The 23,482-nt window shown below is 48.0% G+C and overlaps 1 protein-coding gene across 1 annotated transcript in view; it reads right to left on the bottom strand.

Moving 5' to 3' along the window:
• Positions 1–366: 366 nt before the first annotated feature.
• The window catches only part of NKPD1 (NTPase KAP family P-loop domain containing 1), a 32,908-nt gene continuing 9,792 nt past the window's right edge, over positions 367–23,482 (bottom strand). The window contains exons 3-4 of the mRNA XM_005295697.4: positions 10,010–10,141; positions 367–2,667 (exon numbers count right to left, since the gene is read on the bottom strand). Of these exons, the coding sequence (XP_005295754.3) occupies positions 968–2,667; positions 10,010–10,141 (1,832 nt within the window). The 3' untranslated portion in view covers positions 367–967. The remainder of the gene's footprint in view (positions 2,668–10,009; positions 10,142–23,482) is intronic.

Raw genomic sequence — 23,482 nt, 5'->3', positions numbered from 1 at the left:
CTGCTCATTACTAGATCCAAGAGAGCCAAGCTGTATGGGAGTGGCTAAGGGAAGGCTTTAGCTCAGTATTTACAATACTAGATCAGTGGTTCCCAAACTTGTTCCGCCGCTTGGGCAGGGAAAACCCCTGGCGGGCCGGGCCGGTTTGTTTACCTGCCGCGTTTGCAGGTTCGGCCGATCGTGGCTCCCAGTGGCTGCGGTTTGCTGCTCCAGGCCAATGGGAGCTGCTGGAAGCGGTGCAGGCCGAGGGATGTACTGGCCGCCGCTTCCAGCAACTCCCATTGGCCTGGAGCAGCGAATCGCGGCCACTGGGAGCCGCGATTGGCCGAACCTGCGGACGCAGCAGGTAAACAAACCGGCCCAGCCCGCCAGGAGCTTTCCCTGCACAAGCGGCAGAACACGTTTGGGAACCACTGTTCTAGAGGAAACAATTGGTGTTTGTCTAGAGCCTGATTTTGAAAACTTGCTTCCAAATTTACATCTGCAATTTTGTGGGTGACAAGAATTGTGAGTGACATTTTATTGTACTTAAATATTTAGGGAAAAGTTTTCAAAAATGGGCCCTGACTTTTGTTGCCTCAAGTTTTGGGTGCCCAGCTTAAAACACCTAAAGTTGAGCACCCAAAAAAATGTTGGCTTTAGCTACGTGGCTGCAGCCAGCAAGCAGGTAGTTAGAATCGCTGTGCTGAGATGAGGCCACAATCATGTGGGCCTGCAATGTCAGAGGCCAGGCTAAGACTCTCTTAAAAATGAGGACTTAGTCTGTTACTTTGGCTCAGATAAGCACTGTGTACCCTCAAACATGAGAGCTGGCAGCATTTTGACTTAACTACCTAGGTGAGGGTAGATGCAAATTTAGTCAGTAGAAGCACCAGAGTGATTTTCACTGAATCATTCAACAGTTTATAGATGGTAACTTCTTCCTTTTTTCCTCTCTAAGGCAAATAACTGAAGTATTTTCAATTGTTTAACTGCATTCCTCTATACCAGAACACTGCACACCCGTAGACACCTGGACAGGTGAAAACTTAGTTACGCTTGTATCATTTGCCTTATTCAGTGAATTAACTCCTCGTATTAGTCCCAATTTATGCCTTATTGAATGGTCCAGATTGATTGTGGACTTTAGAAAGGTGTTGGCCTCCTGTACTGTGAAAGGAAAATCATTAGACAAAAAATTCCCAAAGAGTTCTGGGTCCCCATCCAAGGCCAAGATGTTCTGGAGGACTTTGTGCATGGAGTACAGCTCTTTACAGTTTTCCACGAAGATTCCCCATAAGGACTGGTTCCTGTACTCCTCTGTTGGTCGAATCTGCAGCCTGTCCTCAAGGCACTGCAACACCCAACTCAAGCGGCATGGCCATTGATTAGCCATGACCACCCATGCAGCCACGGACCTTGGAGACATTGTATGTCTCATAAGGTTCTGCTGCAGCATGAGTCTGATGGTGATGGGAATTGTGTTGACTATCCTTTTCATTTGAATAATGCTATCTGGAATGTATTTATAGAGACAATCAGTGTCATCGTGCAGAGCATGAAATGCTTCATGAATATACCTCACAGCTTGAGCATCGATTTGGCTTTGGTCCAATTCACTGGACATCTCCATATCTACCAGCTTTATCATTTTCCCCTTTACGTTCCTGACTCCCCTTTCCATGTTTTTTGTGATGATTTTGTACATCAGGTCCTCCCGGCTCTGGACAGCATCTTGCAAATGCTGCAGTTTGGACTTTGTGCCCATCTCTGGTATTGAAAAAGGCAAAGTCACCGTGCGGTTCAGGAACAGGTACCCGTTGTCGGCCATTCCTTTCATGCAGCTGGTTTGTTCCAAACACGATGCAATGATGCTGGGATCTATCACCAGGATGAAAATGAACGGGGCGTTAGTGTCCGAGAGCAAAGTGTTTATTGCATTCAAAACCCCAACGACCCTCTCTGGGTAGCACATATCCAAACTGGTGATCTCCAGCACTATGCGCAGCCGCCGTCTCTGATAGATCTCCATGTAATACACAAAGCTGGTCAGCATCTCGATTTCCTTCTTCACTTGGCTCATGAAGCCTAGGTGACTGCTAAACTTCTCACTGTCTGTCATCTTCTCAATTTTCTGCTTCTGGCTGATAACCATGTTCTTAACCACAGAAAAAACAGTCACTAATATTCCTGATCCAGACAGGCCGGTGGTAGCACTGCCAATGACCTTTAACGCACTGCTGTCTTTTATTCCTGGAACAAAGATCGCCACTGAGAGCAGGCTTACGCCCGACACTAGGACAAACACGAGGCCTCCTAACGTAAGACAGGTCCGCTTGTTGAGAAGCCATTCGTCTTGGCTAAAGCCAGAGGCAAATCTGGGCCTTTTCCCCATCACGTGGTAAAAGCTCAAAGGCAGGGCACCAAAGTGCTTGCGGATGCTTTGACAGAGTGTGGTGACCAGCCCTGCCCACAGCTTGTCGCTGCCGGCATATTGCCAAGCACTAAATCTGATGAAGAGGAACTGAATGTTCTCCCTCCTCAGGTGGATTTCAGTGATCACTGGCTGGTAGAAGAGCAGATACCACAGAAGAAGAAAATAGCCCCAACCTTCAGGTCTTCTTGGCTTTTGGTTTGATTTTCTCAGCTCCTCTTCTTCTCTCTGAATGGATTCTTTGAGCATGCAGGCTGGAGAAGCAGAAAAAACAACTGGTTACCCTGCTGTATGGCACCATGTCACATTAAGGGGAGGTGGGGAGGCCCTTCCAAACAGGTCACGTGGCCCTGATTTGTTGTCTTACTGGGTTGCTGAAATAAACTGTTTAATAGGGTGCCATAGGGATCTGTGCTAGCTTTGGTCTGTCTTAATTTAACATCTTCATTAATGATCTGGAGAAAAGGGATAAATTGCATATTAGAAAAAATGGCAGATGATTTTAAACGGAGAGGTTCTGCAAACTTGGAGGCCAGAGAAATAACATGAAGGGACCTAGAGAGATTTGGAGAAGAGTCAGAAAAAATAAAATGGATTAAACTTGAAAGATGCAGCCAGTGAATCCCAGGGAAAGTATCCCAAACACATATACTCCAAGGGTGACAGGGAAGGTTGGTGTGTGGCAGTGGGCAGCAAATTAGACAGGAGCTTGAAATGTTATAAGGCAGCAGACGAGACCATTGCACATGTGGGCAGCATACGCAAAGAATCACACTACAGAGCAGGGGGACCTGGCTTGGATGCAACTGTCCCTGGGACGTTGTGTTCAGTTCACAGGTGTGCAAAGTAGCTGAATTAACTTTGCTGCTGGAATCTTAACTATGGTGTTTCCTGACTTTCTGGAGTTTTAATGGAGGCTTATTTCATATTTAACTTCCTTGTTTTGCTTTGGAGGAAATTGCATGAAATGCATGAGATCCTGGAGTCTTGGACTCCAGTGAGTATTTGCCTGAGTGAAAATTGAAAGACTTGGAAGTCTCCAGGATCTGGGTCCCAGCATAGTATGTCCATGGCCCCATATAGCTCCATGTGCATTCTATTCAGGTGAGAATGGTGGGATGGGCTCCTGTCTTTGCTGCTGAAATATGATATGTTTGGGGACAGACTGCTGGAAGGCAACTGCCCAGTAGTTTCCATGGGGATCCTGGCAGTAAAGAAGGCAGAACACAGTTCGTTTCTATAAATGAAAACAGAGAATTTGCAGAATATAGTAGGTTGAAACAAAAATCACTGAAAAACCCAGAGAGAATGGGGGCTGTGATTGTCACCTGACTCTTATAACCGGGTGTTTGGGGGACTTTTAGTTATGTATTACAATCCTCCTCATGCGAAGTGTCCGAGTAACCTCCTCCAGGGGCGGCTTTGGTTTTTTTGCTGCCCCAAGCACGGCAGTCAGGCTGCCTTTGGCGGTGCGCCTGCGGGAGGTCCGCCGGTCCCGCGCCTTCGGCGTACCCGCTGCCAAATTGCCACTGAAGCCACGGGACCGGCGGACATCCCGAAGGCATGCCGCCCAAAGCGGCCTGACTGCCGCCCTCGGAGCGAACGGCAGGCCGCCCCCCCCGTAGCTTGCCACCCCAGGCACACGCTTCGTGCGCTGGTGCCTGGAGCTGCCGCTGATCTCCTTTCTCTGTTCAGCCCCCTTGTTAAAGACTGCAACATCCCTGAACCTTTCTAACTGGGCAGGAGGAACATACGCTGTGACGGCACTAACCTAACCAAGCCAGCTCACTAGCTGTCTGTGTGTGGGAGCACAAAGGGCATACAAATGTTTAGCATATCTGGCACGTAAATACCTTGCAAGCCGGCTACAATGCCGTATGAATACCTGTTCTCACTTTCAGCTGACATTGTAAATAAGAATCATAGACTCATAGGGCTTGTCTACACTTGCAAGTTGGAGCGCATTAAATCAGCCCCAGGCGCCCTAACTCCTGAGGTGTCCACACTGGCACGTAGAGTGCCCGGACTCCGCGGCTGGAGCGCCCTTGGTAATCCACCTCCACGAGAAGCATAGAGCTTTCTGCGTCCCAGTGTGGACGCCCTGGTCTATTAATGCGCTCTGATCAGCCTCCAGGAAGTGTCCCACAATGCCTGTTCTAGCCACTCTGGTCATCACTTTGAAGTCTACTGCCCTGCCCTCAGGTGACCAATCTTCAGACCTGCCCTTTAAATTATCTGAGAATTTTGAGAGTCCCCTTCCTGTTTGCTCAGCCAGGCGTGGAGTGCTCTCAGCGAATCTTTCCAGGTGACCATCTCTCCAGGCGCCAGGCGATCCCCAGTATGGAGCAATGGCGAGGTGCTGGACCTCATCAGTGTTTGGGGGGAGGAAGCTGTCCAGTCCCAGCTGTACTCCAGCTGTAGGAATTACGATACCTATGGGCAGATATCAAGGGCCATGATAGAAAGGGGGCATGACCAGGGCGCAGTGTGGTGCAGGATTAAAGTGAAGGAGCTGCGGAACCCCTACCACAAAGGGCAGGAGGCAAACAGCCGCTCCGGTGCTGCCCCCACAACCTGTCGGTTCTACAAAGGGCTGGACGAGATACTTGGGGGCAACCCCACCTCCACTCCAAAGAGCACCATGGACACTTCAGAGGCCGTGGCAGCCCAGAGTGCAACAAGGCAGGAGGAGGAAAGCGGGAGCAAGGGTACTGAGGAGGAGGGGGGCCCAGAGCCAGAGGACAGCCTGGCTTCCCTAGATGCCTGCAGCCAGGAGCTGTTTTTAAGCCAGGAGGAAGGTAGCCAGTCGCAGCGGACGGTGCTTGGGGAAGAATAAACAGCAGAGGAGGTGCCTGGTAAGCGGCTTTGATTTTGAGAAGGGAGTTGTTGGGTGCGGGCTGTTGGGGCGAGGAGGGTTAGGGCTGCGTGCATGCCTAGATGCGGAATAGGGCGTTGGTGTAGTCTCGCACATCGCGGTAATGGGCCTCAGTGATCTCATTGAAGGTCTCATGCAGACGCTGGGCAATCCGCTTGCGCAGGTTCCTTGGCAGAGCTGCCGTGCTCCTTGTTCCAGTCAGGCTAACATGTCCACACCAATGTGCTGTGAGGGGTGGGGGACCATTGCTGCACACAGGCAAGCTGAATATGGGCCAGGGCAGAAGCCGCATCGTAGTAGAAGGCCCTCCCTTGCTTCCCAGGTCACCCTCAGCAGTGAGATATCTTCCAGATATCTAACCCATCCTGTGGAAAATGTGGGGACAGTGTTCAGGATAGGGGCCCCCTGCAGCTGTTGGCTCTCCCCAAGGCACAGGATCCCAGAGAACAGTATGGTCCTGGAACAATCAGTCCCCCCTGCCCCTGTGGTTACTCACCATTTCGGGGCTCTTGTGGGTAATGTGCGCTCGCCTTGGGACAGGCAGTTTGTGTTATTGTGTGCACTGTGCTTGTCTTGAAGTTCGGCCGAATCATTGCTCTGTCTAGTGTGAACAATGCTGCCGCTGTTAAATGTTGCATTTTGGCTTTACAAATGCAACCTTGAGATCCAGCCGTCCTTGTTATCAAGGGCCGAAAGGCTGCACAGACTCAGGAAGCAGCTGCGAAGAAGCAAGGAGGACCTTCTTAGAGGTTTTTAAGGCCTGGCTTGACAAAGCCCTGGCTGGGATGATTTAGTTGGTATTGGTCCTGCTTTGAGCAGGGGGTTGGACTAGATACCTCCTGAGATCCCTTCCAACCCTGATATTCTATGGCCTTGTCTACACTTGCAGATGTAGAGTGCCAGGAGTTAAACTAGCCCTCGGAGATAGCATCAGAGAAAGTGCTTCCATGTGTTCACACTGTCAGCTGCAAGGGACTCAGTGCTTCACCACCCTCCTAGTGAAATAGTGTTTCCTAATATCCAACCTACACCTCCTCCACTGCAACGTGAGACCATTGCTCCTTGTTATGTCATTTGCCATCACTGAGAACAGCCGAGCTCCATCCTCATTGGAACCCCCCTCCAGGTAGTTGAAAGCTGTTATCCAATCCCCCCCCCCCCACACACACACACACTCTTCTCGTCTGCAGACTAAACAAGCCCAGTTCCCTCAGTCTCCCCTCGTAAGTCATGTGCCCAAGTTCCCTGATCATTTTCTTTGCCTTCTGCTGGATTCTCTCCAATTTGTCCACATCCTTTCTGTAGTGGGGGGCCCAAAACTGGACTCAATACTCCAGATGTGGCCTCACCAGTGCCAAATAGAAGGGAATAATCACTTCCCTCGATCTGCTGGCAATGCTCCTACTAATGCAGCCCAATATGCCATTAGCCTGCTTGGTAACAAGAGCACACTGCTGACACATATCCAGCTTCTCATTCACTGTAATCCCCAGGTCCTTTTCTGCAGAACTGCTGCTTAGCCAGTTGGTCCCAGCCTGTAGCAGTGCATGGGATTCTTCCGTCCTAAGTGCAGGACTCTGCACTTGTCCTTGTTGAACTTCATCAGATTTCTTTTTGCCCAATCCTCCAATTTGTCTAGGTCATACAAGACCCTATCCCTACCATCCAGGATATCTACCTCTCCACCCACCTTAGTGTCATCTGCGAACTTGCTGAGGGTGCAATCTATCCCATCATCCACATCATTAATAAAGATGTTGAACAAAACTGGCGCCAGGTCTGACCCCTGGGGTACTCGGCTTGATACCAGCTGCCAACTAGACATCGAGCCGTTGATCATTGCCCATTGAGCCCGATAATCTAGCCATGTTATAGTCCATTCATCCAATCCATACTTTTTTAATTTGCTGGCAAGAATACTGTAGGAGACCGTATCAAAAGTTTTGCTGAAGTCAAGATATATCACGTCCACTGCTTTCACCATATCCACAGAGCCAGTTATCTCATCATAGAAGGCAATCAGGTTGGTCAGGTATGACTTGCCCTTGGTGAATCCATGTTGACTGTTCCTGATCACCTTCCTCTCCTCCAAGTGCTTCAAAATGGTGGAGGTGGGCAGCATTATCTCTAAAGTTTCACACTGTTTTGTTTTTGAGTGCGGTTATGTAAAAAAAAGTCTACGTTTATAAGTTGCCCTTTCACAATAAAGAGATTACACTAGAGTACTTGCATGAGGTGAATTGAGAACTACTTCTTTTGTTTCTCTTTTTTACAGTGCAGATATTTGTCATAACAAATATAATACAAAGCGAGCACTGTGCACTTTGCATTCTGCGTTGTAATTGAAATCAATATATTTGAAAATATAGAAAAACCGAAAATATTTATACTAAATTCAAATTGGTATTCTATTATTAACAGTGTGATTAAAACTACAATCAATGGCAACTATTTTTTAATCTAGTTAATTTGCTTTGCATTAATTACTTGTGTTAACTGCAATGAATTGACAGTCCTACTAAATATCTTTAAAAATTTGGGGCTAGATGCCTATCTGCATCTTTAGGTGCCTAAATCATAGAATATCAGGGTTGGAAGGGACCTCAGGAGGTCATCTAGTCCAACCCCTGCTCAAAGCAGGGCCAATCCCAAGACAGATTTTTGACCCAGTTCCATAAATTGCCCCCTCAAGGATTGAACTCACAACCCTGAGTTTAGCAGGCCAATGCTCAAGCCACTGAGCTATCCCTCCCCCCTTTTAAATAAATGAATGGAGATATCCCATCTCCTAGAACTGGAAGGGACCTTGAAAGGTCATTGAGTCCAGCCCCCTGCCTTCACTAGCAGGACCAAGTACTAATCTTGCCCCAGATCCCTAAGTGGCCCTCTCAAGGATTGATCTCACAACCCTGGGTTTAGCAGGCCAACGCTCAAACCACTGAGCTATCCCTCCCTATATCTGGCCCTAAGTGACTGAGGAGCCTAAGTCCCATTTTGAAAGGCGACTTGGCAGCTGATTAAAAGCATTTATATTGTTAGTGTATATTTTGGTAAAAATAAGCTATAACCAATAAAGAAACTGATACAGAAAAAGCAGGAATACCTCCTTTAGAAATGGATGTAACTATATTGATACTTCCCCCGCATGGCCTCAGTTACACTGATACAAACATATAACTTCTGTTTACTGAAATAAGTTTTACCATTATGGACACTTTCAAAACCAATATGCAGTAGAACTTCAGAGTTACGAACACCAGAGTTACGAACTGAACAGTCAACCACACACCTCATTTGGAACCAGAAGTATGCGGTCAGGCAGCAGCCGGGACCAAAAAAAAAGAGAGGCTAATACTGCACAATAATGTGTTAAATGTCAACCTCTAAAAAGTAAAGGAAAAGCAGCATTTTTATTTTGCATATTAAAGTTTCAAAGCTGTATTAAGTCAATGTTCAGTTGTGAACTTTTGAGAGACCATTTTCTTCAGAGTTACAAACCACCTCCATCCCCGAGGGGTTCATAACTCTGAGGTTCTACTGTAGTTAAATCAGTACAAAGACTTTGTATTGGCCAGCCTGAGAACAACGTGTTACACCAGACCAGAAGTTGTTCGAGCTGGGACACCTTTAGTACGGTAATAAGTCTGCCGACTCATCACTGGGCACATGGGTGGTGGCTATGTAGGCTGGGGGGGGGGCCTAAGCCTCCCCGAACAGCCCAGTATGGCCCCGCCCATGTGCCGCCCACCCAGCACTCCGGGGCTGTGGGCACTCGGGATGCCCCCGGCGCTCTGGGGCTGCGGGCGCTCAGATGGCCCAGGGCTGGGGGGGTGAGGGGAGGGCACATCCACAGTGGAGTGCTCTGGGCTCCAGTGGGGGAGGGAGGGCAGGAGAGGAGGGGGAGGGGCCTCAGGCAGAAGGGGAGGGGCCGGGAGCTAGCCTGCTCCAACAGCTGGTTGACCCGCCACCCATGACTGGACACTACTGTGTTAACCCGTTGTTTACCGTTTGCCCATCAGAGGGCTCCATAATCTCCAAAGGATGGGAAGGGTCGGGAGTGCGGGGGCAGCTGGGCCGAAGAAGGGGCTGGCGACTGTGTAGAGCAGGGAGCAGCTGCTCATGAAGGAAATGGCTGGGTAACCTACAGCACGGGAGATGGGACTGGAGGACATGGGGGCTAGGCTACAGGGGCCCGCGCCCATCAGTAGCTGCAGCAGGATGCAGAGGCCAGCTCTGAGCAGGAGGAGGGCATCAGGGAAAAGGACTGTGGTGGAAGCCGCAAGGGACTGTGCTGGGGCCTGGCAGGGGCTGAGTTTATCGTGTTTCATTTGTATGGTAAAGCCACCGTGCCCAGGGCAATAGCCCCTTTGTGCCCAGAGTCCAGAGTCCGACTCGCAGCATGCACACAGTCTGGGGAACCCCCTGAGGCCTGTAGAGCCCCTTGCTTGGATCACTCACTGCACTTGCCTCCGACCATGCTACCAGGCACCTAGGAGCTGGCATCCCATAGCACTCGCAGCGCCCTGCCGTGGATCAGGTACAGGTCATACCTCTTCACTGCCGGGCCAGGCGGGAGAATATTGGCGTTCCTCTCTCTCTCTCCCAGCAGCCTGTCTTGTGCCAGTCTGCCATGCTCCACCCAGCGCCTCCTAGGTATTCTAGCCTGTCTGAAAGCACCAGTTCTCCTGGCTGGGGAAACCCCAAAGCATCCCTGAGCCCACCTGTTATTTTATCAAGCAGCGAATTAAAACGGCTCCCAACGGGACAGTAGAAGCCGATGGTCACGGGCGTAGAGGTGTGCAGCAGTGTCTTGGAGAGGCAGCAGCAGTAAATATCATCTTCAGTCAGAAAATCTGGGGAAGAGGAGGCATCCGTAAACACAGAGAAATAAACATACCCGGTGCCCCCGCCCTCCCCCCGAATCGGTTTGGCTGTTTGCCAGGAGTGGCTGGGCTGGACAGGATGTGAGAGCGCCCTTGGGAATGCACAGGGCCAGTGGCTGTGACCCTGTTCTCAGTCTCTTTAGTAGCATAAGAAGCTCCACGCAGCAAATCTTTTTCCAGGGACACGTTTTACGCTTTCTTCAGAACAACAAATGTTTTTAGCTCGTCCTTCGGGAGCCTCAGTTCAGCACCTGCTAATCAGCCAAGTAGCCCATCGCTGAGAGAATACATGTTTCAGGCCAAAGTCTTTGGTCTGTGGCACTCTTTTTCAGCGCCCAAGCAGTGCAATGGGAGCAGAAATCGCCAGGAACTCCCCAGCTGGAGGAGTTGCCGGTAGGCAGAGCTGGTACAGCTGTCCTCCCTGGAGCCCCCAGTGCCGAAGCCATGTCAGTAGCAAGGAGGGGCAGGCAGGGAGAGTGGCAAGAGCACAAATCCCCAGAGGGTGTATAGTCTCTAGGGAGCCACAACCAGTGGGCTGCACTAAAATGGGCCTGGGCCGAGGATCAGGTTGCTGGCTCCTTGACAGCTCCCACTGCTGCTGTACCCAACATAAGGTGGATGCAGAAAAGAATCTGGCCCTGTGGGAGGAATCCTCCCCACCGGGCCACGCATAGGCGATGGCTGTGTAGCAGCTCTGCAGAGTTTGCTTAAACCCAGAAGCCCTGGGCCTCCGAGCTATGAATGTAGCAGGTGTGTTGTTCTTTGGGAGCCTTGTTTGCTTTCTGGGATAGAGTGAACTTTGGAGCGGATCCCTGTGCCCTGCATAGGCAGACAGCCTGGGTACAGAGATCTTTGTTTGCACAGCATTTACAGAGGTTATTAAAGTCTATAAATGAACATCGGTTGTAATGAACACCTAGTGTTCCCTTGATCTTGATCACCACAGAGAGGGAAAGGACTTTGAACAGATCTTTGATAGTTGTATACAACCTACAGAAACGATATGAGTTATGCCTCCGTTGTGCATCTGCTGGAATTCCCCCATGAATGTGGGAGAAGAAATCTGTGTCGTTTTAATACGCCGTGCCACTCTAAAGAGTGACTCTCTGGAATGGCCCCTTCTTAGCTGATCTGCTCCTTGGGCTGCATTTTCTGTTCCTGTTTGGCACAGAAGTGAGTATACTACCCTGCGCCCTGATGTTGGTTACAGCAGCCTAGGGGCTGCTCTAATCTGTGCCAGCTGGCTATAGTCCCTGTGCGACCATATAGAAACGCACATCCCTGGCCATGCACCCTCTTCACTCTGCACGTGAGGGGTGGCTCAGTGACGGGCTACGCTGGCTGCCTGCCTGCCGAGAGCTCCCTCATGCCTGGGCAATTCTCAGGTGGATAGATCCAAATGTTTCCTGGACCCTTTGCTGAGGGGCTGGAACGTTACTGAGAATCTGGCCCTTTGTGGTTCTCAGTCAGAGTTGCACACTTCAGTAACTCATCCTTTTTGATTGTTTTTACCGGTCGGTATCTCCAAGCTAACACAGCTAAAAAGGAGACAGCGGGATTCTTCTCCTGGTGCGTCATCCAGAGACTTGGGTATAAAATCGGAACAGGCTACACCCGAGCAAACCCACTGACAAGGTGTCACTTGGGGAGGAGAAGAAAAGAGTCCTGATAGATTGTCAGATCTCAGGCTGGCCCATTTGATCTAGAGCCTGAGAACTGGGCGGTGCACAGATTCAATCAAATCATTTAAAAACCAGTTAAGGTAAATGGGTGCAAACCCGTAGCTTGGATAGACAGGCTTAATCCAGTGCAATATTCGTTCTATGAGTTTAGCTTGCAAACCAATAGAAGGTGGTTTACACTGGGAGAAGGGCGTCCATGTTAGGGCTTTGCACTGGACAAATACTGTCTATAGAGTATATTGTAGTTGGCCAGCCAACTACAAAAGCAGTTTCTCCTCCCTTGGTGTTCACACCTCAACTGCTAGAAGAAGGCCTCATCCTCCCTGATTGAACTAACTTCGTTATCTCTAGACTGATTCTTGCCTGCATGTTTATACCTGCCTCTGGAAACTTCCACGACATGCATCTGACGAAGTGGGTATTCACCCACGAAAGCTCATGCTCCGATACGTCTGTTAGTCTATAAGGTGCCACAGGACTCTTTGTCGCTTTGTATAGAGAGAAGCCCTTAGACAATAAACGTGAAGCCCGATGCCTCTATCATTACAGTCTCTATTCAGAGCAGAGCCACGCTTTAACGGCTTGCTATTTTATAACCAAAACAATGCAAATTAATGTCAACTGAAAACATTTCATTCCAAACCCAATCCCTACTTGCTTCCTCTGCTAAGGCAGGTTACACCCTTCCAACATTTGTTTTTATTTTAAATATGTATTGTGTTCCTTCCCTCTGATTTTCTTTGCCAAATTCAATTCCTTCTCAGACAGGTCAGTTTGGGCCCCACAATTAGGGTTTACAAAACCAAGGTTTTAAACAATTTAAAGTGAGTAGAATGGTTTCCATACTGCCTTTCTTTACTTCCCGTGCAGACAGGGTTTTCCTGTGGAATTAAACTTTCCCTAGCAGGGTTGTAACCTAAAGCCAAGAGCCTTTTGCAAATGCGTGCAAATGAGAATGTGAAACTGATTAAAAACTACAATGAGATTGTTCAACATGAGTGAAAAGCAAAAAAGTAGGGCTGTCAAGCGATTAAAAAAATTACTATGGATTGCACTGTTATATTTATTTTTATTGCAAATATTTATGCGGTTAAAAACAAAATAAATAGTATATTTCAATTCACCTCATACAAGTACTGTAATGCAATCTCTTTATCATGAAAGTTGAACTTACAAATGTAGAATGATGTACAAAAAATATCTGCATTCAAAAATAAAACAATGTAAAATGTAGAGCGTACAAGTCCACTCAGTCCTATTTCTTGTTCAGCAAGTCACTCAAACAAGTAAGTTTGTTTATATTTTCAGAAGATAATGCAGCCCGCTTCTTGTTTACAATGTCATCTGAAAGTGAGAACAGGTGTTCACATGGCACTGTTGTAGCCAGTGTCGCAAGATAATTACGTGCCAGATGCACTAAAGATTCATATTGTCCCTTCATGCTTCAACCACCATTCCAGAGAACATGCGTCCATGCTGATTATGGGTTATTAGCCATTAGCCATCTTGGCAACAAGGGCACACTGTTGACACATATCCAGCTTCTCGTCCACTGTAATCCCAAGTTCCTTTTCTGCAGAACTGCCGCTTAGCCAGTCGGTCCCCAGCCTGTAACGGTGCATGGGGTTTTTTCCATCCTAAGGGCAGGACTCTGAACTTGTCCTTGTTGATCTTATCAGATTTCTTTTTGCCCAATCCTCCAATTTGTCTAGGTCACTCTGGACCCTATCCCTACCCTGCAGCATATCTACCTCTCCCCCCACCTTAGTGTTATCTGCGAACTTGCTGAGGGTACAATCCATCCTATCATCTAGATCATTAATGAAAACGTTGAACAAAACCGGCCCCAGTACTGACCCCTGGGCCACTTTGCTTGATACCGACTGCTAACTGGACATCGAGCCGTTGATCACTATCCGTTGAGTCCGACGATCTATTTAGTTTTCTATCCACCTTATGGTCCATTCATCCAATCCATACTTTTTTAAACTTGCTGGCAAGAATACTGTGGGAGCCCATATCAAAAGCTTTGCTAAAGTCAAGGTATATCACATCCACTGCTTTCCCCATATCCACAGAGCCAGTTATCTCACCACAGATGGCAATCAGGTTGGTCAGGCATGACTTGCCCTTGGTGAGTCCATGTTGACTGTTCCTGATCACCTTCCTCTCCTACAAATGCTTCAAAATGGATTCCTTGAGGACCTGCTCCATGATTTTTCTGGGGACTGAGGTGAGGCTGACCAGTCAGTAGTTTCCTGGGCTCTCTTTCTTCCCTTTTTTAAAGATGGGCACTATATTTGCCTTTTTCCAACCTCCTCAGATCGCCATGAATTTTCAAAGATAATGGCCAATGGCTCTGCAATCACATCAGCCAACTCCCTCAGCACCCTCAGATGCATTAGATCTGGACCCATGGATTGTGTATGTCCAGCTTTTCTAAATAGTCTTTAACCTGTTCTTTCACCACTGAGGGCTGCTCACCTCCTCCCTATACTGTGCTGCCCGTGCAGCAGTCTGGGAGCTGACCTTGTCTGTGAAGACCAAGGCAAAAAAAGCATTGAGTACTTCAGCTTTTTCCACTTCATCTGTCACTAGGTTGCCTCCCCCATTCATTAAGGGTCTGACACTTTCCCTGACCTTCTTCTTGTTGCTAACGTACCTGTAGAAACCCTTCTTGTTACCCTTCACGACCCTTGCTAGCTGCAACTCCAATTCTGCTTTGGCCCTTCCTGGATGCTCGAGCAATATTTTTATACTCCTCCCCAGTCATCTGTCCAATTTTCCACTTCTTGTAAGCTTCCTTTTTGTGTTTAAGCTCACCGAAGATTTCTCTGTTAAGCCAAGTTGTCACTTGCCATATTTGCTGTTCTTTCTGCACATTGGGATGGTTTGTTCCTGCAACCGCAATAAGGCTTCTTTAAAATACAGCCAGCTCTCCTGGACTTCTTTCCCCCTCATATTAGCCTCCCAGGGGATCCTGCACATCAGTTCCCTGAGGGAGTCAAAGTCTGCTTTTCTGAAGTCCATGGTCCGTATTCTGCTGCTCTCCTTTCTTCCTTCTGTCAGGATCCTGAACTCGACCATCTCATGGTCTCTGCTGCCCAGGTTGCCACCCACTTCTACTTCCCCTGCCAATTCTTCCCTGTTTGTGAGCAGTAGAATGTTTAGCATATCTGGCACGTAACTACCTTGCAATGCCGGCTACAAAAGTGCCATGCTAATGCCTGTTCTCATTTTCAGGTGACATTGTAAATAAGAAACCAGCAGCATTATCTCCTGTAAATGTAAACAGACTCGTTTACTTTAGCGACTGGGTAATAAGAAGTAGGACTGAGTGGACATGTAGGCTCTAAAGTTTTACGTTGTTTTGTTTTGGGTGCAGTTATGTAACAAAAAAAAAAATCTTCATTTGTAAGTTGCACTTTCACGATAAAGAGATTCCATTACGGTACTTGTATGAGGTGAACTGAAAAATAATATTTCTTTTGTTTATCATTTGTACAGTATAAATATTTGTAATAAAAATAATAATATAAAGTGAGCACTGTATACTTTGTATTCTGTGTTGTAATTTAAATCAATATATTTGAAAATGTAGAAAAACATCCAAAAATATTTAATAAATTTCAATTGGTATTCTATTGTTTAACAGTGTGATTAAAACTGTGATTAATTTTTTTAATTCCGACTCATTTTTTTGAGTTAACTGCGATTAATTGACAGCCCTACAAAAAAGTAAACAATAAAGACAACTAGTGAGTCAAAGGGCCAGATCTTCCTCTGATGTAAACCAACATAATTCCAATGTAAATGCCAACGTAACTCCAGGAGCTCAAAGACTTTAAGGCCAGAAAGGACCACTGTGATCATCTAGTCTGACCTCCTGCACATCACAGGCCGCAGAACCTCACCCCTCCCCTCCTGTAATAGACCATAACTTCTAGTTGAGTTACTAAAGTCCTCAAATCATGATTTAAAGACTTTAAGCTACAGAGAATCCACCATTTACATTAGTTTAAACCTGCAAAAGACCTGTGCCTCATGCTGCAGAAGAAGGTGAAAACCCCCCAGGGTCTCTGCCAATCTGACCTGGAAGAAAATTCCTTCCTGACCCCAAATACAGCGATCAGTTGGACCCTGAGAATGTTGGCAAGACTCATGAGCCAGACACCTTGGAAAGAATTCTCTGTAGTAATTCACGGTTCCTGGCCAATGGAAGCTGCGAAACCAGCGTTCTGGTTTCACCTCCACCTAGGAGCCGAGCGAGGGGGATGTCCCCACTTCCGGGGAGGCGTGGAGACAGGTAGGGAGCCTGCCGGCCCCGCCAACCCCTCCCCCCAGCACTAGCAGGGGTCCCGACCGGGCTATGCGCCGCCGCCCAATCGCCTGCAGCACCGCCGGGCTACCCCTCCATCCCCAAGATTTAGTCATGGGTATATAGTAGAAGTCATGGACAGGTCATGAGTGAATTTTTGTTTACTGCCTGTGACCTGTCCATGACTTTTACTAAAAATACCCATGACAAAACCGTAGCCTTACTCCTAATCATCCTGTGATGAACCAATGCACCCAGGTCTTTGTCCACCTTTATAACTTTCAATTGATAAGTCCTCAGCTTAGCCTCTAAATGCATGACCTTGCAGTTTGCACTATTACATTTATCCCATTTCTACTACTCTCGTTTTTTTCTATTACTCCTGTTGATTATTTACACTAGAAGAGGGACTTGTCTGAGGTTTTCTCAGTTTTAATGGAGGGTTTATTAGTGATGCAGAGAAGGAAGTTTAGTTTTGTAAAAATGTATGGACCTGTAAACTGCCCCCACACAAAAATGCATGCTTTTAATTTACACAAGCAGTGACAGCAATTGTGTGCCTGGTCAGGGAACTGCATGTGCAAATGACCAGTTATTAGACAGTGGGACTAAGTGGACATATTAACACAGAATTCCTGTGAATGGTGCATTCACATTGCATGCAGATTATGCACAGAAGCAAAACACTCTAGACTGTGATTTTTAGCCAGACTTTTAAACCTTCTTCTTCTGCTCTTTCTTCCTATATTTATTATTTCCACATTCCCTCGGTCTCTCTTCTCCCCCAGTGCCACCAACCTCTCGCTCCCCTCCCTCTACTTTTCCCCAATGGCGTGCCAGAACCATGGTTGGCCAGAGTGTTAAATGCCTAACCCAGAAGGATTTATTTTTGCACAGAGGGGCCTTGCCTTTCGAATGCTGTCAGTGCAGGCAGGTCATGGCAGGGAGCACCTTGAGCTGTGCTTCCTACCAGCTCTGTTTGAGATCAGACTGTGTGCTCAGCAGGGCCTGTGATCTGCCAAAGCTTGAACGTCAGTGTGACCCGAGGGGTAGGTCTGCCCTGCAATTAGACACCTACAGCCGGCCCATGCCAGTTGACTCAGTTTAGGGGACTCTGGCTAAGAGGCTGTTTAATTGTGGTGTAGAGTTTCCCGGTTGAGCAAGCTTTGGGACCCTCCCACTTCGCAGGATCCTAGAGCCCGGGTCCAAACACCTACACAACAATTAGACAGTCCCTGTGAGTCTGCGTCAGCTGGCATGAGCCAGCCGCAGGTTTTTAATTGCAGGATAGACAGACCCTAAGAGGTTAATGACTCAACCTACAAGTGCCTCTTCTCTGCAGCTTTTAGAAAGGGAGGAGGGGGGAGCCGTATTGCTATTAGAGCAGGGGTTCTCAAACTGGGGGTCGGGATCCCTCAGGGGGTCGCGCGGTTATTACATGGGGGATTGCGAGCGGTCAGCCTCCACCCCAAACCCCGCTTTGCATCCAGCATTTATAATGGTGTTAAATATATAAAAAAGTGTTTTTAATTTATAAGGGGCTTGCTATGTGAAAGGGGTCACCAGTACAAAAGTTTGAGCACCCCTGTATTAGAACATGGAGGGGGGGAACTCAGGAATTGGAGGGCAGAGAGCCATCAGGGGAGGTACCAATTGTGGACTCCTGGATGTTGGACGGTATATTGTAACCAAAAAAATCTGCCTGACCCAGACCTGGGCAGCTCAATGAAAACCCTTGCTTGACATGCAGCTACAGTCAGAAGAGTAGGGATCAGCTGTGTTAGGAGTTGTTCTAGGGATTATCGAGGGCCAGTTCTCTGGCCTGGGTTATACAGGAGGTCAGATTACATTATCATAATGGTCCCTTCTGGTTTTAGAACCTATGAATGGAATGGAAAATTGCTCAGTGTTCGCAACTCTCATGGTTTTATCATGAGTTTTGCAATACTGGGTTTTTTTTAAGCTCCAGCTCCTGGATTCATGTCATTCCGCTTCCATTTAAAAAAAGAAGTCACTGTATAACCTTGAACCATATTCCCTCCTCTCCAGTGCATACAAAAGGCAGCTGCTGGCCTCCCAGGCTCAGAGCATCAGCCATGCGCTTCCCTCTTAAACACACATTTCGTCTGCAAGAGCCCAGCACTAACATATAACTCAATCCTATGCTGCCTTCAACACAGCACTTTATTAGAGAGGGGTGTGATCCAGTGGATAGTTCGCTAGCCAGAGACCTGTCTTCCACTCCCTGCTCTGCTGCAGACTTCCTGTGAGATCTTGAGCAAGCCTCAATCGCTCTGTGCCTCAGTTTCCCAGCTGAAGATGGCGGATGATAGTACTGCCCTGCCTGAAGAGGGAGGCTAGATGCTTTAAAGAACTGTGAGGCCCCGTAATGGGGGCTGGATCAATGCCAGAGACAGCTAGGTACAATCCAAAAGACATCAGGGAATAATCCATGGCTGGTAGGACTAAGGAAATAAGGAATTCTTTAAGTATATTAGGAACAAAAGAAATCCTTGCAGTGGTACAGATCTTTCACTAGATGGAGATGGTAACGTTGTTAATAATGCCACAGGGAAGGCAGAAGTGTTCAATAAATATTTCTGCTCTATATTTGGAAAACAGCACGCTGAAGTACTCATATCAGATGAGGTTGAGGAAGAACTTTCCAGTCCATTAGCAAATAAGGAGACTGTTAAACAACATTTACTAGCGGTAAACGTTTTAAAAATCAGCCGGCCCAGATCACTTGTACCCAAGAATCCTAAAAGAGTTGGTTAAGGAGATCTCTGACCCACTTACGCTAATTTGTAATAAATCTTGTAATACTGGAGCTAATGCTGTGCCAATGTTCAAAAAGGACAAAAGTGGGAGGACCCAGGTAACTGTAGGCTGGTTAGTCGGACACCAATTCTGGGCAAAATAATAAAAAATGGATACAGGATTCAACTGATAAAGAATTAAAGGATGAGAATATAATTAATACAAGTCAACATGGTTTTATGGAAAATAGATCTTGCCAAACAATAATGATTTCATTTTTAAATGAGATTACAAGTTTGGTTGTTAAGGTAACTGCAGAGATGTAATACATTTATACTTTGGGTGGGAAGGATAGCTCAGTGGTTTGAGCATTGGCTTGTTAAACCCACGGTTGTGAGTTCAATCCTTGAGGGGGCCACTTAGGGATCTGGGGCAAAATTAGTACTTGGTCCTGCTAGTGAAGGCAGGGGGCTTGACTTGATGACCTTTCAAGGTCCCTTCCAGTTCTAGGAGATGGGATATCTCCATTAATTATTATATTATTTTTTTAATTATTATTATTTACTTCTGTATGGTGACTTGGTTATAATGTATAAGTACCTTCACAGGGAGAAAAGACCAGGTACTAAAGGACTCTCATCTAGCAAAGAAAGACAGAATAGGAACCCATGGCTGAAAGCTGAAGCCAGACAAATTCAGGTTAGACGAGGCACAATGTTTTAACAGTGAGTGTGATGAACCATTGGAACAAACTACCAAGGGAATTAATGGAGTCTCCATGTCTTTCTGGAAGACAGGCTTTATCTGGACACAAGTTATTGGGCTCAGTACAGTGGTGGATGAGTGAAATTTAGTGGCCTCTTAGCACACCTACCAGATCAGGCCTCATAGGCCAGTTAGGAGGCCTGAGGAACAACTGTCTTCCCCTGGTTCCTGCATCACACTGGGGCTTAGGTGTCCAGACATTTAGAGACAGGCAGCAGTGCGCGTACCTAGAGGCAGAAACTTGTGTACCTATGGAACTTGTACTGCAAAAATAAAGGCACCGAGTGAGTTTAGGCACCTTTATAGTCCAGTGCCAGCTAAGCGGGGATTTTGTGATTTCCAATGGAACCTCATTCTGGGATTTAGGTGCTTAACATAGCCCCAGTCCTTTTTGTGAAGCTAACCCTTCAGGTCTAAAGACATTGATAGATGGGATACAGTGGGAGAGCCAGAGAAAGGTGCTAATTTGGATTCATGTTCCCAGAGGCGGATTTACAATGAAATACACAGTGCCCTGACACGGGCCACAGGGCCGGGCAGCCCAGCACCGTCCAGCACCCCCTGTGGGGGGCGGAAGCTGTGGGGGAGAGCAGGCAGGGAGGGAGCCATTTAAGAGCCGTGCTTGAGGTGCGGCGTGCGGTGCGTTCTCCCAGACGGTGAGCAGGTTCGTGCTGCTGGCTGGCGCTGGTGGCCAGCCGAGGCAGGCAGGTGAGGGGCTGGCTGGGGGCGCGCTGTAGGGGAGACGGGCATGCTTCCCCGGTGGGGCGTCCGCCCGTGCCTGTCCTGCTGCCCGGCTTCTCTGGACGCCGGGCAGCACGGGTGCAGTCCCTGGCGTGCACTGCTGCTGGCGGGCCCTGGAAAAAGGCCGGGGGAAGGGAGCGGCAGGCCAGGGGGGTCTCTGCTCTCACGTGCTGCTGCCTTTGGAAGTGAACAGGAGCAGCAGCGGGGCAGGGACACGTCCACCAGCCAGCCAGGTAAGGTAACCCAGCGGCCACGACTGGGATTTCCCCAGCCCCGACCCCCCCCCCCGCCCTCATACTGCCCCCTACACACACACCCCAGCCTCCTGCCCTGAGCCGCTCAGGGCAGGGGGCTGGCCCCTACACACACACACCTGTCAGTCCCCTGCCCTCACTCCTGTCTCCCCATACACACCCAGCCCCACTCCACAACCCCTGCCCTGACTCCTGCACCCCCCCTCCCCACCCCCTCCCTGAGCACCAAATGGGAGTTCCTGCACCCCCACCATCCCCACCTGCACCCCTCGCACCAAACAGAAGCTGTCCCAGGTAAGAGCTCCACACCCCAACCCTCTGCCCCAGTCCTGAGCCCCCTCCCACACCCTAACTCCTGGCCAGACCCTGCACCCCAACCCCCAGCCCGTCCTGCACCCTAACTCCCTCCCAGACCCCACACCCCAACCCTGAGCCTCCTCCCACATCCTAACTCCTGGTCAGACCATGCACCCCAATGTTTTTTTAAGTTTTTTTTATAAAGCGCTCTTATCCAAAGCACTTTACACTAATTAGCTAATAGTACAAACAATATTTGGAAAGATCATTAGGTGGTCCGCCGAGACCCTTAGCAATTTTCAAGTGGTCTGTGAAAAAAAAGTTAGACTAGAAAACCAATCGAGGTACCTCACTTTATTTTCATTTACTTCCCATTACTTATAATATAGGAGGAGGAGGAAGAAAAAAAGAATGAAAAACAGGGGTGGGGGAGATAAGAGAGAATGGTCTTTTTCTTGGCTGGGTCCCGAGCGGGGGCCCCAAAAATGAAGCCGAGCCCAGGGCCCCACTAACTCTAAATCCGCCACCGCATGTTTCTTGATTCATAAAGTTTAAGGGCTGAAGGGACAATTAGGTTCATCCCTTCAAGAAGGGTGCTGGTAAATTGGAGTGGGCTCAGAGAAGAGCCATAAGACTGATTCAAGGATTAGCAAACCTGCCTCATAGTGAGAGACTCAATGACCCCAATCCCAGATCTTTCTCCCTCGTTGGGAACTTAATGTCTAAATTCTTAGATTTGGGAGTCTATGACCTAATCTGCAAAATACGGAAGTGTCTTCTTCCCAGGTCATATGTCGCACACTCCAGTGAAAGCCAACCAGGGTCATGTTCCTGCTTGGTACCAGCTGTGCCGCTGTCCTGTATCCCTGGAAAATCAGCAATAGCATCAGAAATGCTGCTTGCAGAACCAGGGGACCCAAGAGTAGCTAATCCCTTTGTCCTTACCCATTGGACTAGGAGCAGCTACTAGATGAATGTCATACCAACATCACCATCAGGCAAAATATATGGTTACTCTGCTCCCCAGTGCTGGCTGGCCACGTTTCCCATCCCGTTAGCAGGGAGTGATTCTGAGTGCTGTCTCAGTGAGTCAACGGGTGACTTATTACCCCATTTGGAGGGAGACAGAAGTGGGTCTCTGGAGTGAGGGGATCTAGAATGTGAGGGAGGTTAGAGCTGAACCCACAGATATCTTGCTATTAATGTCTTCATTAATAAAAGCAAACCCAGGATGGCTGAAGTTGAGAAAGGCTCTTGCTCACATGAGGTGTCAATGGTGGGGCTTGTGTTCAAAATGTCTCTGCACAAAGGGGGGGTGGGGAGAATGGGTGACATCCGGAAAGGATGATGGAACAGCAGAAACAGCATCATGCCCAGACCTCTGCAGCATCAGGCGTCACTACAATCTACATGAACCATTAGTCTCTCACTGCCTCTTTGCTATTGGGAATGGCAGAAGCAGACTCAAAAACCTCTATATGTCCCCTAGCCACTAGGGAGGGACAAAGATGCACATTGTTTTAGCATGGGTTACATAAGGAGATTCATAGATTCATAGATTCATAGATTATAGGACTGGAAGGGACCTCGAGAGGTCATCGAGTCCAGTCCCCTGCCCGCATGGCAGGACCAAATACTGTCTAGACCATCCCTGATAGACATTTATCTAACCTACTCTTAAATATCTCCAGAGACGGAGATTCCACAACCTCCCTAGGCAGTTTATTCCAGTGTTTAACCACCCTGAATTGATAATTTGGCCCATTTCATCTGAAAGGCAGGACGGTAACGATTGTGGGTTCTCATTTTAGAGACATGGGGTTCTAGTCTCAGTTCTGCCTATCCAACCTATTATCTGTAAGATGGAGAATTAAGTTTATTCCTTATGGCCAGGAAATGAGGCCCTTTCAATAAGGATTGCACAGTGCATAGAAGTAGTAAAAGCAGTCAGTAGAAGAGCTTGTGGTAAAAGTTCAGGCTTTTAGATCTAGGGATCCCAGCTTCCGTTCCTGCAAATGGCCCAAAGAGAGCTGGCGTTATGTTGTCTCTAACCACTAGATCATATTCTGCTGCCACAAGCAGAGCCCAAGAACCCTGGTACCCAACATCTAGTTCTCCGATAGTGGTGTCACTTTCTCTGGACTGCTCCTTGCAGCAGACAGGACTGTACCACTGGGGCTCCTAGCACTGAAGTGTAGGTGGTCTGTGCTGTGCAGTTGTGGGTTTGAACCTTGATGATAACTCATTAAAGTCTCTGTAAGCTAGTGTGAAGGCCCTGGAATAATTCTTAAAATGACTTCATGTTGCAAAGTGTTATATTAAGTGGGGAATTTGGATGTTGTGTTAATGTTCATTTTATTGTTGCGTTTGTAGTGTTTGTGTTTTGGTTAATTCATAGATTCATAGATTCTAGGACTGGAAGGGACCTCGAGAGGTCATCGAGTCCAGTCCCCTGCCTGCATGGCAGGACCAAATACTGTCTAGACCATCCCTG

Source organism: Chrysemys picta, chromosome 17, assembly GCF_011386835.1.
Source record: "Chrysemys picta bellii isolate R12L10 chromosome 17, ASM1138683v2, whole genome shotgun sequence".
Taxonomy (NCBI): Eukaryota; Metazoa; Chordata; order Testudines; family Emydidae; genus Chrysemys; species Chrysemys picta.
The sequence above is the reverse complement of the archived record's forward strand: the minus strand, read 5'-3'. Positions and strand labels throughout refer to the sequence as shown.